Here is an 18,529-nt window from a genome sequence, read left to right on the forward strand (position 1 = left end):
TGTGACGTAAACCACATGACACACCAAAAGAGGGGGGGGGGGGGCGAGTTGAATATTCATGAGGGAACTCATCCCTCATTGGCTGGGACTTGGCTCGCTGGGACTTTGTCAGAGGGCTTGTGAAAACAGAGGGCTTGTGAAAATCACGAACGCAAATAAATGAAACGTTGTTATAAATCAACACAAATCATTGTATCAATAGTGTGACACATGTTATACAGTAGTTGTTTTTAGACGAGTTAGCATTACGAGCTAACGTTTGTTTTGGCACTTACAGAAAGGTAGCTATAGAGTTGCCGTGTAGGAGGTGGATTGATAGGTGAAAATCAATATTAAAATTCATTTAGCCCTACGCGAAAATATTCCATGGATAGGCCTACCGATTTTATGGCCCTTCTTTCTATAATGTATTGGTTGTGGGGTGTGGCAGAACCACTATAAACAAATATCAGAAATCATACGGTTTATTCTTATCCATCTACACCTAACCTCCAGCAGCTCCATCTCCTCAAAGTTGACATGGGTCTGGCAAATGTTGCAAGCTTTAATAAATCCTGCAATTATGCTCACTACTTCTAGAAACAGAACAGAATGGAATCTTAATGGAAATATCAAGACATGGATGGACAACAATTAGAAAAAAACAACTTGGAAACAATCACCAGCTGCCGAAAGCACTGCGATGCGCTATACATAACGTTATAACTTTATTTACTACAGTAGCCCAGGCTGTGACACATAGGCCTAACAGTTTCACAGGGGCTATTAGACGAGTGAGCTAAACGTTAGCTAACGTGAGCTAACGTTTGTACTTACTTAGAAAGGTAGCTATAGAGTTGCCGTGTAGTAGGTGGGTATCATGTGTCACATTATTCGTGTTGATTTATAACAACGTTTAATTCATTTGCGTTCGTGATTTTCACACAAGCCCTCTGACAAAGTCCCAGCGAGCCAAGTCCCAGCCAACAAGTCCCAGCCAATCAGGGATCAGTTCCCTCATGAATATTCACGAGATTCCCGCTACCACCCTGCAAAAAAGAAAAATTCGCGGGGGGGGGGGGGGGAGACAATAGAGTGGCGAAGTCACGCCCCTTCCGGTAGGGCTCATGGGACCTATGAGATCGAAAAATATGAATGGGTGTCAATGGAGAGAAAATAATTATTTTCTGGTCCCAGTCTTTATATGCCCTGGATTACACATATATTGTTTGTGGATTTAAATGATAATTTTTCATGCAAAGAAAACTAAAAATGTTCGTGAAGAAGTTTGATAATTTTAGGTTTTATGTGAGGCCGCTTTGTGAACTACAGCTCTTCGCTGCTCTCGACGCATATGATATACGTCACCACACCCGCCCTTGGAACTCGGCACAGAGATGGCGATCTCTCTGCCCCACTTCACCGCTTTTTCCAAGGGGAGGATAAAAGCATCGAAAGAGGTGAAAACCATTATAAGTCGGGGCACGTGCAGAGTTTCAGTTAAGCCGATGGGAAGATTGTCGGTCTTCTCCACGCCAGTCGCAGGGAGCGTGACGTCACATACGAGCCGTGTAGTCTTTCTCGTTGTGTTTTCTCAACAGCCTTTATCTGAACAATTGCACAATAAACGGTCGAACTCTTTGCATGAAAAATTATCCTTTAAATCCACAAACAACATATGTGTAATCCAGGGCATATAAAGACCGGGACCAGAAAATAATTATTTTCTCTCCATTGACACCCATTCATATTTTTCGATCTCATAGGTCCCATGAGCCCTACCGGAAGAGGCGTGACTTCGCCACTCTATAGAGTGGCGAAGTCACGCCTCCCAGTTGTTATATGCCCCGGATTACACATATGTTGTTTGTGGATTTAAATTATAGATTTTTATGCCAAGAGTTTGCCCGTTTATTGTGCAATTGTTCAGTTAAAGGCTGCAGAGAAAACACAATGAGAAAGACTACACGTCCCGTATTTGACGTCACGCTTGCTGCGACTGGCGCGGACAAGACCGACAATCTCCCCATCGGAATAACTGAAACTCTCCACATGCCCCAATTTAAAATGGTTTTCACCTCTTTTGATGCTTTTATCCTCCCCTTGGAAAAAAAACTAACATTAACAAACTCGAAAATGTTTAGTTTCTTTGCATTAAAAAAATATATCATTTAAAACCACAAACAACATATGTGTAATCCGGGGCATATAAAGACTGGGTCCAGGAAATAATTACTTTCTCTCCATTGAAACCCATTCATATTTTTCGATCTCATAGGTCCCACGGGCTCTACCGGAAGGGGCGTGACTTCGCCACTCTATGCGTAGTGACTGATGCGTTAAGAGTGGGAATGCAGATTTCCCGTTTCCTAGGTTTTAATAAAGATAAATGTATCAAATACACCTTAAAGTATTCATTTGGTGTATATTCTAAGCAGTTTCTGTATTTAAATGCTTTACATTTTTTTGATTTATTTTTTTTGTCACCGCAGACTAAATCTACATTTACAACTTGCCAACTTGACATAGAACTCAAATCAAAACAATGTTTTCAGAATAGTTTATTAGTATATTTCTTTGAACTTTAACAGAAAACAAAAACACCATGAACACTATCTTAAGAGTGTGCTGTAACGAAATAACCTTCACATACAATTTGGATCCATTTTGTTACGTTTCTAAAAACGAACCATGTTGTTCACACGACAGTATGCCCTGTTAACCCTAGTGGAGTTTACATGTTAGCCTTCGTGCCACTGTCACCATTGTGGCAGCCATCATTAAATAAGTTGTACATACATTTATTTAATCTGGCACGTCACTGATGCTCTGGTTTTGGGCCTATGGCACCGTCCAGAGAGACCCCTAAAATGCTACCTCATTGTTTAAAAACCTCTGAGAATGTTTAGTTAAAAGTCTCGGGACAGTTCGATGGAGCTAAAAGCAGCCGCTTGTATACCTCTCCTCCCCTTCCTTCCCTCTCACTCACACACCTCTATCTGCCCTCCAGGGCCTTGTCTCTGGCTATCACCGCCTCGTCAAACTTGATCATGAGGGTGGTGCCCTTGTGCCAGTGGACGGTGACCTTGGCGGGGAAGCCACTGTGGGTGAGGATGGCCTCCACTACCCCGCCTGTGAATGCAGCGCAGTTCAAGCTGCTGTTATCCTTGGGTACTGAGATGTACAGGTTGACCAGGGGCTCCTTCTCTATGATGTAGTAGGTCTTGTCGTCGTCGTTTGCTTGCTCCAGCTTGTCAGCCTCTTTGCCGAAAAGGGACTTCCACACGGATACCTGTAGACAAATGCCCTTTTAATATGTCATTCCCACATACGTACGTGCGTGCATGCATGCATGCACGAGGACGGAACAAACAGACAGACACTCCTTTACCTTGATGAAAAGAAGTATGTTCAAGACTTTGGTTTCCCTCTTTCCGTTCTTCTCCCTCAGAACCAGGACGTCCAGCAGGCTGACCCCTACGCCCTGGCCCATCTCTGCCAGCCGAGCCTGGAGTTCGGACACGGAGTAGACTCTACTCTGACAATACTGCACCATCTCGGAGAACAGCAGAGCGAACGCGCTGACGCTCACTTCTGTTTTGGGCCGAGTAAGTGGTCGCTCAAGAATAGCGGACTTCCCTTTGGTGAACCGAGTCTCCATCTTCTATTAGGATAAACATAAGAATAAAGGGAAAAGAGAGGGTTGAGGCGGAGCATCAGCAAATACTAAATGTGCAAATTTGTCAACCGGGGGAATCATGCATTTTTAAAGGTTACGCGCAAATACAACAAGGGGTCAAATAAGCTAGCCACAGTTGCAAATATCGGCTGCAATGCAATTGTTAGATTGTACAAGAGTATAATCCACATTAATACACAATACGTTATACAAACAAAGATACGTTTCATCCATGAATGTAGACCTACCAATGTTATCGTCTTGGTAGAAATGCTTCCTCTTCCGGGTGTTAACGTCATGTCGTCACATGTCACGTTCAAAAAGCCACGTGACGAAAATAACTGCGCCGTTATGAAACCTTTACGCAACAGAATAATCCAAAAATAAATTCTTAAATTACTACAATGAGAATGCATTCATATTTTAAACCAAATGTTGGATCCTACTTAGACTCACATTTTAGTATTCACCTAATATACAATTATGAAAAACATACATTTGTGGCATAGAACATAGCTTGGGTCTCACGTGTAACTACTGTTATTTATTATAGAAGCATGTCAAGCATAAACCACAGGTCTACTGATGCCTAATGATGTGCATGGGTAGGTAGCTATTGAGTTAATTAACATTTCACTATGCTAGCATGTGTAACCTAGAAACAAGCTGTACCAGACTTTGTTTTCAGAATGACACAACTCAACTTTGGCTTAATCAATATTTGTAAGCATCAGTGTACACAAACCCTCCCCTCGTGGGGGAACACAAGACCAAAATCACATACACAACTCACCAACTATTTGTGTGGAGAGTTGAACGTTTCAGAAAACACGTCCAGGACGAACTCAAATCACCGGGGATGTCTAATCATTAAGAGATTATTGTAGCTAGGCCTACATTTATTTTAAAAAAAGATCCCACCAAACTGTAATGGTGAGTGTTTTTTCGGAACATCAATTTTTTTAAACATCAATGTTTTGGGAACCTAAGAGATTCTTGACAGGTACGGGTAAATCGAGTAGGCTACAGCATGGCCTCGTTTGGGACATTCTGGCTGCTTCTGGCGGTGTCATTTCAAGGCGCCCATAGCCATCCTGCAGGTACATGTCATTCATTTTAATAATTAATAAAAAAAACTTTCCCCCCCCTTATTCCAAATAGGCCTATTAAATGAGCCACTGCTTCTCTATAGTAATTACTTGAAGTCTTATGACAGTAATTTATTTAGAGAGTTGTGTTAACATATGGATAGGATTAATTGAATATCTAATTTCAGTTAGACAGAGACCTAACAGTTTAATTATTTCTCCAATGACAGGATGTTTATTTTTTATTGTTTAATGGTAATCTTAGGTTTCAACCTCCCACCTGCATATTGCTTGATGTCAAGGAACATTAATGACCTATAGGCAAGCCTTTCCTTTTGTAAATGATTACACAGTCGATTATACACTCTCACTTTTCTCCAATAGTACTTTTTTCTGGTCAGATTAGGACCATATTTGCGAATGCTTGGTACTGGTTGTCTTTCTTAAAAAATGAGGATGTGTTAAGTTTTTTCTAACAAATATATATATTCACCAGGGAGTACACCTGGGCTTATGTACATTCCCCTAATTCTAATTTGCATAAGGTGCCCTCAGGTTTTTAATTCCAACTCTTATAAAACACAAAAGCAGCACCTTTTTACAAAGTGAGGAACCTCTAACCACAGAGGCCAGTTTCAACTGCCCACTTTATTATTTATTGAATGCTTCAGTGTGAACTGCCCACCTTCTTATGTTTATTGGTTCGCTCCAGTGTCAAACACCAACCTGCTTATTGTTCATTGGTTAGCTCCAGTGTCAACTCCCCACCTGCGCAGCATGGAGAGCTTCATCAGCGCCGTGGAGCAGGTGGAACAGTCCAACCCCACCCTGACCCCGCTGGCCCTGGTCAGAGCCTTACGGAGGATCGCAGGCCACGACGACCCGCTCACCGTGCACTACCTCGGCGCCTCCAACCGCCTCCCCGTCCTCTCGGCCACCCTGGACCAGGCCATCCTGAACGCCTCCTCCTTCAGCTTCTTCGACAAGGCCGTGCACCACATTGTGACGGACCAGGGGGAGGAGCGGGGGGTGGTGCTGGCCCCGGACGGCACCACGGTGGCCCTGGCTCCCCTGCTGCTGGGCATCGAGGCGGGGCTGAGGGCCCGGGAGGCGGAGACAGAGCAGGAGGGCGGAGCGTCCAGCGTGGCGGCCTTTGGGGTCTTCCCCCTCACCCTGGGAAGGTCTCTGGGCCTGTCCTTCCTCAGCCTGCAGGACTTCTCGGCCGACCTGCGTCTCGGGCCCGGCGGCTGCTGGGACAGCGTGGAGCAGCCCAGGGTGTTCCGGCTGTCCCGGACGCCCACCCTGGCCACCGACGCCCTGATCAACGGGGGTATGGACGGGGCCATCCTGGGCACCGCCCTCGGCAACCTGTCGCGGGCCGCCCCGCCGCCGCCGCCGCCGACCAGGCTCAGCGCCACGCTGAGGGGGTACTACGGCTACGTGCTGAGCGAGGGCCGCGGCCTGGAGGAGCTGAGGGGCCATGCCAGCGCCAAGCGGCGGCAGAGCTCCAGGAGCCTGCTGGAGCCGCTGGACCCCGAGAGGCAGGTGATGGAGACGCTGGTGATGGTGTGGAAGCTGGAGAAGACGGAGTGGATCGCCCTGGACGACGGCGTTGAGGTGTCGGTGAAGGAGGGGCTGAAGGCCTTCACTCACATGTACTGGGGTAAGAGCTGCCCCTGCGATCCACCCCCGAGGTAAACAGTGGGGAATAACTACGGCAAGCATGCATGAGTGTTGGATATAAATGGTAAATATACCATTTATATACACTATTATATACACATATACACCACTCCTCGGTGTATATATATATATATATATATATATATATATATATATATACATGTACATTTAAAAAAGAAATATATATAAAAGAGGAATTGCAAATATGCCCACAATATAAAAAAAAAGAAACAAGAAATAAATGTTAGACCTACAGTGAGACAGGGTTTACCAACTAATCGATTATGGAGGTTTTGTCAAGATATCAAGTAAAAATGATTTTCTTTGTCAAATTTTCTTTGTCAATAACTTTATAACGTAATACTTTTGGGGCTCTCTTCCACAAATTAATATCAACCCCTGGTTCTTAGTCAAAGGTCTTGCCCTGTCTTTTGGTCAATGCATCGGGCCACCGGATTCCACTGTCACACCTGTCCTTTGTGTTAGTGCTAATCAACCTCTCCAAATAGTTGAGTCCCCCGACACAAGGGGACCACTCACCCTCCGTCTTGGGTCTTCCCTGTGCGCAGACTGCCCTCCCATTATCTCTCGGTGCCAGTGGGGAGCGGAGGCCATCCGAGGCACTCACTCGCCTCTGTCCCCCCCGCTGCCCTACCTCTACATCCATCACACCTACCAGCCCTCGACGCCCTGCCTGTCCTTCCCAGCCTGCTCCAGAGACATGAGGGCCATGCAGCGCTTCCATCAGGACGAGCGGGGCTGGAAAGACATCGGATACAGGTACAACCGTCCTTCATCGTTGATAGAAAGCACGTCTGGAACCGCTTGGTGAACATTGAGTGAATTGAGAGCCGTCCTATCACGGCACTTGATTTGGGTATTGAACGAAAGGGCCACTGTTTGCATGAATTATAAAATACATAACCCAACAGCAACATGTTAATAGTTTCCTATAGTTCAACACAACTATACTACATCTATGCCTTGTGAAGAACATAATTTATGTATTTTTTTGTTATCCCCCTCCAAGCTTTGTGGTGGGCTCTGATGGCTATGTTTACGAGGGCAGAGGATGGCATAACGTCGGGGCGCACACTAGGGATCGCAATTCCCTCGGCTACGGCGTGGCGATAATCGGCAACTACATATCCACTCTGCCTTCGCGCTACTCCATGGACCTGCTGCGCCACCGTCTGGTACAGTGTGCGGTCGACGGGGGGAGACTGGCTGTAAACTATACCCTACTGGGACACCGTCAAGTGGTGAATACCTCCTGCCCCGGCGACGCCTTCTATTCGGAAATCAGTACCTGGGATCGCTTCGGGAAATGATAGGATCCAAAAGCAAAACCATTCACAAACATAATGTCCCTTATGTTACCTTACCATTGAAAACCATATGGTAATTTATATGATTGATTAAATGTCATCTCTGAAGTCTCCAAGTGGTTATCTTTTATATTCATGGTCATGGACTATGTTTTCCATTCAATTGCTAGCATTTTGTGTCTTCGTTTTAAGCTTCTTTTTCATGGTCAAAAATAATTGACGTTAGGGTAGTCGATCAGGGAGAATTGATGCGGAAAAGAGGAAGGCTGACACTATAAAGCATGCGGAGAGGTGTGAAAACTTGAAGTGCATAAATGGCAGACGAAGGTAATAATTTGTATTTCATAGGAAAAGTCTGGTTCACTTGAACCATAATGTCTTTATGAATTTAACGAATGACACGTCTAGGGAAATTGAGGCCTAGACTATTAGTAACGAGGCATGACGGTGGAAACACCGCGCCATGATGATGAGATCTGGGAAATATACGACTCCGGTGATACTTTGGATCATAGCAGATATGAATAGCCTACCGTCGATTTACTCAAGCTCCTCAATCATGAGTGATGGCAATAGATCTGGTCCATTTGGGAGGCAAAACGTTGTAGGCTACTTCTAAGTTGTTTCAGTGTAACAGTGCCACCCCATGGCCAATATTTCCTCACTACAATATTTTGTTACTCGTTTTTAATACAACCCGGATAGAACTCTAACCCTAATACCCACTAGATGTTTATATAGGGAAAACTTACAAAGTGCGGGTTTAAGTTAACATTAGACCATGTTTTTCCAAAACATAGTATGACATTTTCTCGCCGATGAGGATTCTGAGAGAATAAGAAAAGATCAGATCGATCAGTCGATCTACCACCGGACAGTGGTAGAAACACACCAGGAAATGGGACAGCAAGAGTCACCTCACCTGGACCAAGCGACTCTAATCTTGGTTGGTTAATCCGAAATTTGCAGAAACATTTATCTCACTTGAACAGCAGCTTAAGGGTTTGTTATGAACCTTATACGTTACAACTTAACAGTGGCTACTGGATAGGATTACCTAGTCTTTTTTTTTTTTAAAGTCTAAAACTACCCTGTCCATTTAAATAGGGTAAGTCGTTTGTGATTTGTGTATGACTCTGCAGGAGACATCGCAGCCAAAAAGCCGGAGTAGCTGAAGGTTCGCACCTACAATAAAGTGGACGAAAATACCCCGGGAAAAGACTGTTCCAGCGTTGTTGTCCCAAGAGCACAGTGGTGAAACAGCTGACCAGTTGTTAATAATTATATATAATATATATTGTAAACTGAAGAAGGTCCTTTTTCACAAACGTCAGTGGACGGTATAGCTTTAGTCATTGTAAGTAGTATGAGAATGATTCTTAAGCGACCTCAATTTAATGAACAAATATGAAAGAGTCACTTTCTCAATCATATACATATCAAGGCATCTATACATGTCAAATATGTAAGCAGTAGTTAGATATAATGGAAATAATGTTTTGTTTCCCGCACATAGACAGAATAATGTTTTTCAATTCTTGTTGGCCTCAATCGTTTTCATTTGATGAATTCTGGGCTTCAGAACAAAGAATGAAAGGCATTTCAGCCCCGGATCATAAAAAAAATCAATAACAATCATCATCCACATTTAAAAGGTAATGTGTTAAACACCAAAAAACTAAAGTTTCGAAAAAATAAATATTGTTATGTTAGTAACTTATACAGTCCATGCGTCACAAATTGCTTGTTGATGAAAATATGGGCTTATGAACCTCATGAGTCTAACTAACTCCTACATTGACTAGTGCGAGCGGAGCGCAATCGTACCATAACCTCCAAGGCCCAACATTCGATCCTATTAACAATAATTACGTGCTTAAAAGATATGCATTGGCCTGCTGCAGCCTACTATGCTATCGTGGTATGGCTTCAGTTGGCCTTTGGAGCAAGATCCCCTTGACTTCTAATACGATTCATAGCATGCTAATCCCCCTTCCTGCCTGACCGACCTTCCCTCCTGCGAGTTAGTCAGTCAGTTAGTCTTCCCTTGTAGCGAAGGGAGCAGCAGTGCTGTCTCAGCGCTAGCTTGGTCTGGAAGCCAAAGGTACAGCACGGGCAATGGTAGGGCCACTCCCAGTTGTGTTTGCGACAGTGCGTGATGAGGTTGGAACTCTGGCTAAACGCCTTGCCACACACACGGCATACATGCGGCTTCTCACCTGCAAAGGGAGAAAAAACGTTGGTTTTTGAATTTAACCTTCACTCTACCAGATGAGTCAGATACTTTCCGAGCACGACCTGGGCAAGAAAGCAGCGTTAAAATCGTATTTATTAATGGTTATACTCATTGCGGTTTAAAGGTGGGTGGTTGGTCAATGAGTCATTTCAATATCGGATCCAGCAGAAATTCTGGGGGAAGATGGTAGAGAACCGCGACCGGAAACCAAAAACTGCAAAGTCTGAGTTACGCCTTTTTTCAGGTTTCATTGCAGAGATTTCTACCAAAAAGAAACTCATTTGCGCTAGTGGATAACGCTTTCAGAGCGGGATTCGAATACGATTTTTCTACAGTTACAGTTTTCACAGTGTTGATTTTAATCCTTTTTAAAGTTGACTAGTATTGGTCGAGTTTGTGCTTGCCAATTACGCACCTACAGATCCCGGCTTCCACGAACAGGATTGTTCGAAACAAATCAAAGTGAAAGAAAGTGTAAACCTGCTACTGCCAAAATCTGAGCTAGTCCACCATCGCCTTTTATAGACAAATCTAAACTTTAGATATGGATTTAAAGTCTGGATTCTGACGTCACGTTCAACACGACGTGGACACAACTTTCCACTGGTGCCTCCTACAAGCATTCATGACCCTAGACTCACCAGTGTGGACGAAGGTGTGCTTCTTCATGTCCGACTTCTGGTGGAAGCGCTTCCCACAGTACTGGCAGGGGTAGGGCCTGACGTCGGAGTGGATGAGCAGATGCGTGGACAGAGTGGAGGAACGCTTGAAGACCTTTCCGCACACTGTGCAACTAAAGGTTTTCTCCTACAATACAAACGTGATGGATTAGGCGCATCTTATGTGACTTAAAAAAAGTTTTCTTTGTCATCCATGTGCAAGGTATATATACACTCAGAACGAGGTAGGGGTGGATGAAACAATTCTACAGATTATTTTGAAGATTCATGAAATATAAATTATTTGTAAATTGAGTAGCACATAAGAAAATCAGTTTAAAGTATGAAATATGTATCTTGATTCTTGTCTGTCCCTTCACTATTTTCTATGCTGTAGTAAAACACCTTTTACAATGGATCTCTTACCCAATTCTCACATAAGTTAGTTCCCGGAGTGGAGGCTCCACCCCAGTGAACTAACTGAGTTGTGTGGATCTCCACTGTGGAACTCAAGTGTACTCCACTGTGGAGTTGTTTAGTTCCTCCGATAAGCAATTATTATTGATTTTATTGGCCTTTCCCTTTCCACCTGTTTGACCTGAATATACAAACAAGTAAAGCTAAAAACATATTTTTCATTGAAACCTTTAAATCGAGTGTGTACATTAATTTGATTGGGACATACCATTGGCGAGGTCGGGGCTAATCTGTTGCTCCCATCAGAAGTTGAATCATATCTACTGTCAGAACTGCAGGTGTCAGTATCTACACAATTTGAAACAAAGAAAACGTGAATTTCACAAGATATGGGCCATTAGAAACGATATAAATGACGTTATATTTTATGAAAACTGCTGCAGGGTGCAGCTTTTTTATAATTGTAAAGGCCGAAGCCAATACCCTTCAAACTGGTCTTACTCCGGTTGTCTCGTTACTAAAAAGTATAAGTTTGAATAACCACTGTGTCTGATACTGTGCTATACGAATACATTTTACTTTGACTTTTGACTTTGACTTACAAACACACGATTTAATCAACTAATAAATAAATGACAAATCAATCAGCTAATTAACTAATCAATACACAATGTCTTTCAATTGAATCCAAAACAAACCATACAAAAGTATCTCTCTTACTGGATGTCTTGGAGCCGAGTGGCTGTAACGCAGTGTGGGGCTTTGGCAGCAAGGAGGAGCAGATCCCAGTGTGATCTCTGTGCATTATTGTTGAGGAGCTTTCCAAGGCGCTGTCCCAGGGCCGCCTAGGTTGTCGCAACTCGCACAGTGTCATGACAGCACTGCTCTGGCCAGAGCTTCTCAAAGTGGCCCGCTGGTGGTTCGGGTCCCTTCGCTTCACCAGGAAAGAACGAGGCATTCTTCGAGCCTTACAGTGATTAACCTGCGGATGTTGTGCTGTAGAAAGAGATAGTGACCTTAAATCGTAATTTTTATAATAATTTCAAAAATAAGATGTTTGGCGTAATACCAATTCAATAGCAAAATATTAAATAAAAACATAAAAAATTGCACTTGTGAGAATGTATCAGTCTAATCAGTCTATATTTGTATTAAGTATTTAAATAGATTCATAATAAGCATACACTTACCAAACTATAATTTCTTCAAGCCTATGGAAAAATTCCATCAGCAAACGAATTTCACCATATTTTTCTGAAGTTGAATTGCAGCACATCACTCAGAAGAGAACCGTAAGGTGAATAGTTAAAACAACAACTAAATCAATCACATCACCACTACGAGGCTGGTATAATGTTGAGTTGAGCTCTGCATGTAGACCATGATGTAGACCCCAATAATGATGAGAACGAGGAAGTGTAAAGCTTAGCTCTTGGACCACAGTGCTTCCTCAATGCAAGTAGCCTACCGCAGAACACAACCGAGTCCCTAAAAAAGTAACGACGAGTAACGACGCGGCTCAAAGACATAACAAAATGGCACGTATCTGTTATGAATAAATCGATCGAGCAGCCTTGGTGGGGAAGCATTACTGGGTGGGTCATTGTGGCGTGTCAGGTGTGTGCGTGTGCGTATACTTGTGTGCGTATGCTTGTGTGCGTGTGCGTGCGTGTGTGTGTGTGTGTGTGTGTGTGTGTGTTTGTTTGCAATGTAGCTCGTGTTGACAGAGTGTGAACACATTTTTGGATTACCAAAGAGTTAAGAAGTAAAAAAAATCAACAGAAAAAGAAAGACCAACACGCCCCTACTTATTTTCTATGTTTTTATTCATTCAACAGGTACAACGAAATACAATGACCATAGGGACACATTTTTACATTTTTGTCCCCCCTCCCCCTCTAAATATCCAACTCTTCTTTATTAACCTAGTAGTCAATGCAATGATTAAACAATGGAGCATGTAAAACGACTGCACTCTCAATGATGGAAATGTATATATAGGCCTATGTATTGATATGAAATGACAGGTTGTGCATAAACGGTGAGTGCCTCATTTGTCCTGCAGTGTCTTTCATTTAACAATGTTATTAATCAAAGGGTCCCAAATAGATATATTGTTGTACTCGATTTTCTCCTGGTAACAACATCATGAGGTCTTTGAGCCATAGAGAAGCGTATGAGTAAAGGGTGACCTCCACTCCGACAATATTCTCCTACGTTGCTCATGAGGATGCAAAGGCATTCCTGTCTCTTGATTTCTTCAAATCATTTGATGACCTTGTCCTGGTGATCTCGAACCAATCAAAAAATGCCTACTTCCTTACCTATTTCATACACCTCTATTTCTACATCTGAATGATACCGAAGTCTGATGAGTCCCCTTCCATACAGAGCAGCCATGTTTATATTGAACCGTCTGTATAGTGCAACCATGACTTTTTATCGCCATTCAGGGCGCTAGAAGTCACCTCAGACTGCTTGGGGCTGACCCCTTTTGACGAGGATGAGTCAACGCTGTTGAAACAGAGAAATGGGGGTGATAGGAGACCTTCTCCATGGTATCTTCTCAGACCGGTTCACTTTGACTCTAGATTAATCATAGCCAGCTCTGATTAAGGGTTGGCTGACTTTCTCTGACCTTTACCATTAGATCACGATAGGAACCCGATGCCGTCCCCGTTCTGCAGTGATCGGGAGAAGGGGGTGTGGCTGACACATCGGTGTACGAGGGGTGGGTGGGTCCTTTCGGGCCGAGGGCAGACGCAGGTGGTACACCACCCTGCTTGGCTGGGAAAGGGGCGACAGGGGTTGTTAGGATATTTTTTACTGCGAGGAAAATGTAGGGTGGCCCTTAGATCCCCCAAGATGGCCTCAAAAAGAACACAACACAACACTTCGATGCATCGCCTCTGCAATTGTGCAGTGTCAAAGTTTATTTTTGTATCATGAAGGGGATACAGAACACTGAAAGTTTATTCCACTCCTTCATTTGTTATTTATATCGCTTTCACTGCCAGTTATATTTACTGGTCAACAACATCTGCAGATCTGTAAGCGAGCGGAAACATGGTGGTTGTGGAATGTCTGGGTCATGTAGAGGACATCACTGTACCGATCAGACTGTCTTTGTTTTGACCGTTTTAAACCTACAACCCGTTATAAATGCATGGACATGACATAGTCTGAAGCCTGTTGTTATTTTGGTTTCGGTGAAACAAATTGCTGGCTGGACTAATACTGTTAATGCTTTTATAATCCTCATAGTTCCTTTTTGAGTCTCTACAAAGACCGATGTGTTGTTTTGCGCCATTCCCCCACTGATGAACAATAGAAAAGGTGCAAAGTAACCTAATTAATTTCACTTCCTCATAGTCTAAGGAAAAATAAGGAATACTTAATGGTCCACAATAGTCCTCTAGATCCTGTTCCTGCAATACTTGGTGTAACCATTGCAATGGCGTCAAGATTGTAGATTTAGACTCAACATAACTTTCAGAGAGAACAGTATCACCAGTAGTTAACATTTCAGTTTACAGAAGACTATATGAAAACCTTTTTGTACATAGTCAAAAAGGTGTGCCTCAAATATCCCAGTACAACTCTGCCCCATGGATGGCACTGGTAATGATGTCAAACCTTTGAGAGTACATAGAGGTAAAGGGTGAGCAACTGAACGTGTACACTAAGAGCTGCGTTCTGGAGCAAAAGCTGCAGTGTTTGTCCACAAGCTGATCTGTGTGTATTCAGGAGGAAAGACATAGTCTCTTTCATTAGACAAACACTGTTATGAGAAATAAACAAAATAGTGTTCACTCATCATTAACAAATGTCAATTTGCTTGATCACAGTTTATCCAGGTGTTGTGTTTTGCTTCTTGTAAAGAGCACCATGACTGTACGGCGGTAGAACACGTGTCTACATAAGGGCTGATCTCAGCCTTGCGGATAAATAATAGATTGAGTTGAAACTTTAAAGGATTAAACTCAATCTTTGATCAAAAGTCAACATGAATCGTAATTTCATTTTCACGAATTATGAACACCTTGGTCCAGATTCAATGACGCTTACGTTTACGCAGAGAGTACAGACAAACAACAGACCTTTGACTATAATCAACTACCATTCAGCCACTGTATTGAGATCAATAAATATAGGTAATAAAATGTAGGTTTCTATCTGATAATTAAACCCAGGAGGAGTTTCGTTAATATTGCATTGACTAGTGGGGGTGACCAAAAGGTAGTGGTTATGTGTAATCCTAAAAGCCAACATCCTCTTTAGGGTAGTGGTTGGTTTAACTGGAATAGTAGTTTCCTTATTTCCCTAGAATATTGTGTACTTCTCTGAACCGCAACCAGAGTCAGTTACAAACCTGTTGTTCAATGGTGGGTGCAGATTCATTTCATAATTGTTGCCTGTTGTTATCATTAATCCTGATAACGTTCCCTTTTTAACATGATCATCCGAGATTTAACAGACTTGTTGACAAACCATCTCCACAAATTGCATCTTCAATAAACCTTAAACAACCCTGGATTGACAGTGATAGGTATATATTCATTGATATTATTTTTTCCTGCCACCCCCTAACAATATGTATGTTCTCTGTTATCTATGCGTTCATATGCATTACATCCTACTCTATAAAGATTATGTTGATGCATGATATGTTGACATATTGTAACGCACACACTCAACACCCATGACAAGTCAGAATAGACTAATCCTTAGATTAGGGGTCTCCATCTTTTTAGTTCTGTAGTTGGTTCCGGGGGAACATATCTGCCTCAAACTGAGAGACCACAAAAAAGTACAAATCATAGCAGCACACTATCTGTTACCATAACATGGGTTTCCATGGTTACCCTGCAAACAGCAGTCTCTTGTGGACCAATTGGCACAAAGGACAGAGGGGGGTGAACCAATGCGTTGCCCCCCCTGCCATCGAAGGTATATAATATTTCATACAGATTTATAGATATAAAAAATAAAACATATCAAAATAAATTACAACATATAAATACCTGAAAAAAAGAAAACAAAATCAATCAAAACATTTGGCAACATTAACTTCTTCTTTGTTGTTATTGTAATATGTGTCATATTGGATATTTTTGACATGCATCATTGTAGTAATTTGCTTGCCTTTCTTTTCCATTTGCCAGGCATGGACACAGACAACACTTTAAGCATGGTAAAGTATAAATTACTTCTTTATAAATGCCATCTAATGACATCTCTACGATATCAAGTATGCCCTCCCTCATTCTCTCCATCTCTCTGACTCAGGTTCAGTCGGCTTGGTAAAAGGAAAGAGTGATAGCAAAAGAGAGAAATAACAAAAGAGAGGGATAGGGAAAGAGAGATAGAGAGAGAAAGAGAAAAAGAGACAGTAAAAGAGAGAGAGAGAGAGAGACAGAGACAGAGACAGAGACAGAGACAGACAGAGAGAGAGAGAGAGAGAGAGCGCGATTTGAGACTATTAACAAATGGCATGTTCAAAATACTTCCGTCGTACATATAATCAAGTCCATTTATCCACATCATCCTCATGATCCGATCCGACAGTAACAGCTTCATCGGTCCATCTGGTGGGTTGAACCAATCAACACACAACGCCTGATGAGTGCGTTTGTGTACGAGTTTGTATCCCCATGGTCTCATGGCGGGCCGTGTGTTCGTCCTTCGGTGTGGACAAAGCACCGGAATAGAGACAAAGTCAGGTCCTTTCCCTAGTTCAGCTGTACACAGTGTATGAGAGAGAATGTGAGTGTGTGTGTATGTGTGTGTGTGTGTATGTGCGCATGTGTGTGCGTGTGTGTGCATGTGTGTGTGTGTATGTGCGCATGTGTGTGCGTGCGTGTGTGTGTGTATATGTGTGTGTGTGTGTGTGTGTGTGTGTGTGTGTGTGTGTGTGTGTGTGTGTGTGTGTGTGTGTGTGTGTGTGTGTGTGTGTGTGAGTGTGTGTGTGTTTAGGAGAGCAGGACCAGAAGACGGAGCTGAAGTGACGGAGGGTGTTGCATGAGTGGGACGGCAATGCTACGTCCACCTCTCTGGGCGGTAGAAGCTTCTCTAGGAGGAGTTGGAGGAGCAGGAGGAGGAGGAAGAGGACGACTAGGAGGAAGAGGAGGTGGAGGAAGGGGGGGTTAAGGGCAGGGAAGACAAGCCCTTGACTTCTGTCATTGGGGTATGCCCCCCCCGCTCCCTGCATCATAAACTTGACGGTCCATTGTCGTCAGAAAGCCACTTTTCAACACTTTTCCGTGCCACTCAATGGGGGCGAGGGAACCGTAGACTGCGGACAGCGCCATATCCCAGCATGCATCGCTGCTTGATCACCTGATAAGAAACCCCCCCCTTCCATCAGTAAATGACCGGTCGTGTGTGTGTGTGTGTGTGTGTGTGTGTGTGTATGTGTGTGTCAGAGTCAAAACCAAAGTGGATGAAGGTTGAGGAAAATGCCAACCACACATTCCACAGTCAATGGAGACTCAAGCTGGCCTGCTGCCATTCTCTCTTCTTTCTCAATCCATGCCAGAAGTACTCCTGCCGTCCCCCCGTCCCCCCCCCGTCCCCCGGGCCCTCTCTCAGTTGTCCAGGGCCTCCGCGGCGCACATCATGTTGCCGTACAGATGCTGCTGGGGGTCCGTGGCGGTGGTCCCGATCCGCAAACACCGCTCCTCCACCTCGCTGTCGGTGCTGCCCTCGCTGTCCAGGGGGTGGGGGTCATGGGCGGAGGGCAGCGGGGGGAACAGGGCGTTGGGCGGGACGGGGCTGGCCAGCAGCTCGTCGTCCGAGCTCAGGAAGTCCCCCTCGGCCGAGGCCGGGCTGGCCAGGCCCACCAGGTCCTGGTGGTGGTGGTGGAGGTGGTGGTGGTGGTGGTGGTAGTTGGTGCCTCCGACGCCGCCACCACAGGGGGCCTTGAGTCCACGCAGCTGCCTGACCTGTGGTTGGGGGCAGGTTGGGTGAAAGGTCATGGGTCAGGAATGAGTTTGGTTTATTGGGGGTATTTTCCTTCATGAATCTGGATCGAAGGAGCTGTTGTAGGGATGTACGTTTCTGCAGTGGGGCTTGGGCTGTTGTATTAGGGTAATGCACTGCAGTGGGGCTGTTGTATTAGGGTAATGCACTGCAGTGGGGCTGTTGTATTAGGGTAATGCACTGCAGTGGGGCTGTTGTATTAGGGTAATGCACTGCAGTGGGGCTGTTGTATTAGGGTAATGCACTGCAGTGGGGCTGTTGTATTAGGGTAATGCACTGCAGTGGGGCTGTTGTAGGAGGGTAATGTACTGCAGTGGGGCTGTTGTAGGAGGGTAATGTACTGCACTGGGGCTGTTGTATTAGGGTAATATAATGCAGTGGGGCAGAGGTTGAGGTGAAAGTGGGATGTTTGGGTGGGTATGGACTTCCATATTCTTCTGGAGGAGAGCCGATTTTACTTTTGCCCTGATAGAATTGTG

General features: G+C 44.0%; 4 protein-coding genes across 6 annotated transcripts in view; 1 reads left to right on the forward strand and 3 right to left on the reverse strand.

Annotated features, from left to right (window-relative positions):
* Positions 1-2,523: 2,523 nt before the first annotated feature.
* trappc5 (trafficking protein particle complex subunit 5) lies at positions 2,524-4,016 on the reverse strand. The gene is made up of 3 exons (XM_060046250.1): positions 3,907-4,016; positions 3,371-3,643; positions 2,524-3,271 (listed from the first exon to the last, which is right to left on the reverse strand). Exons 1-3 carry the CDS (start codon positions 3,955-3,957, stop codon positions 2,975-2,977), a joined length of 621 nt encoding a protein of 206 aa, XP_059902233.1. The 5' UTR covers positions 3,958-4,016; the 3' UTR covers positions 2,524-2,974.
* Positions 4,017-4,449: 433 nt separating this feature from the next.
* On the forward strand, positions 4,450-9,297 carry LOC132453416 (N-acetylmuramoyl-L-alanine amidase-like). 2 transcript variants are annotated; one of them, XM_060046224.1, is made up of 4 exons: positions 4,450-4,758; positions 5,495-6,409; positions 6,999-7,209; positions 7,460-7,868. In XM_060046224.1, the coding sequence occupies exons 1-4, from the start codon at positions 4,689-4,691 to the stop codon at positions 7,758-7,760; spliced, it is 1,497 nt and encodes a 498-aa protein (XP_059902207.1). In that variant the 5' UTR covers positions 4,450-4,688; the 3' UTR covers positions 7,761-7,868. The 2 variants fall into 2 exon arrangements, with proteins under 2 accessions (XP_059902207.1, XP_059902208.1); XM_060046225.1 differs by lacking the exon at positions 7,460-7,868 and adding an exon at positions 8,900-9,297 and having other exon boundaries at positions 4,451-4,758.
* Positions 9,131-13,828, reverse strand: LOC132453431 (zinc finger protein sens-like). The gene is made up of 5 exons (XM_060046246.1): positions 12,260-13,828; positions 11,790-12,065; positions 11,338-11,417; positions 10,635-10,800; positions 9,131-9,976 (listed from the first exon to the last, which is right to left on the reverse strand). The coding sequence occupies exons 2-5, from the start codon at positions 12,025-12,027 to the stop codon at positions 9,786-9,788; spliced, it is 675 nt and encodes a 224-aa protein (XP_059902229.1). The 5' UTR covers positions 12,028-12,065; positions 12,260-13,828; the 3' UTR covers positions 9,131-9,785.
* A 3,088-nt stretch (positions 13,829-16,916) lies between these two features.
* The window catches only part of evi5l (ecotropic viral integration site 5 like), a 30,685-nt gene continuing 29,072 nt past the window's right edge, over positions 16,917-18,529 (reverse strand). For both annotated transcript variants that reach the window (XM_060046212.1, XM_060046211.1), the window contains one exon: positions 16,917-18,013. In XM_060046212.1, the coding sequence (XP_059902195.1) occupies positions 17,657-18,013 (357 nt within the window). In that variant the 3' untranslated portion in view covers positions 16,917-17,656. The remainder of the gene's footprint in view (positions 18,014-18,529) is intronic.

This window comes from Gadus macrocephalus, chromosome 3 (assembly GCF_031168955.1).
Source record: "Gadus macrocephalus chromosome 3, ASM3116895v1".
Classification (NCBI taxonomy): Eukaryota; Metazoa; Chordata; class Actinopteri; order Gadiformes; family Gadidae; genus Gadus; species Gadus macrocephalus.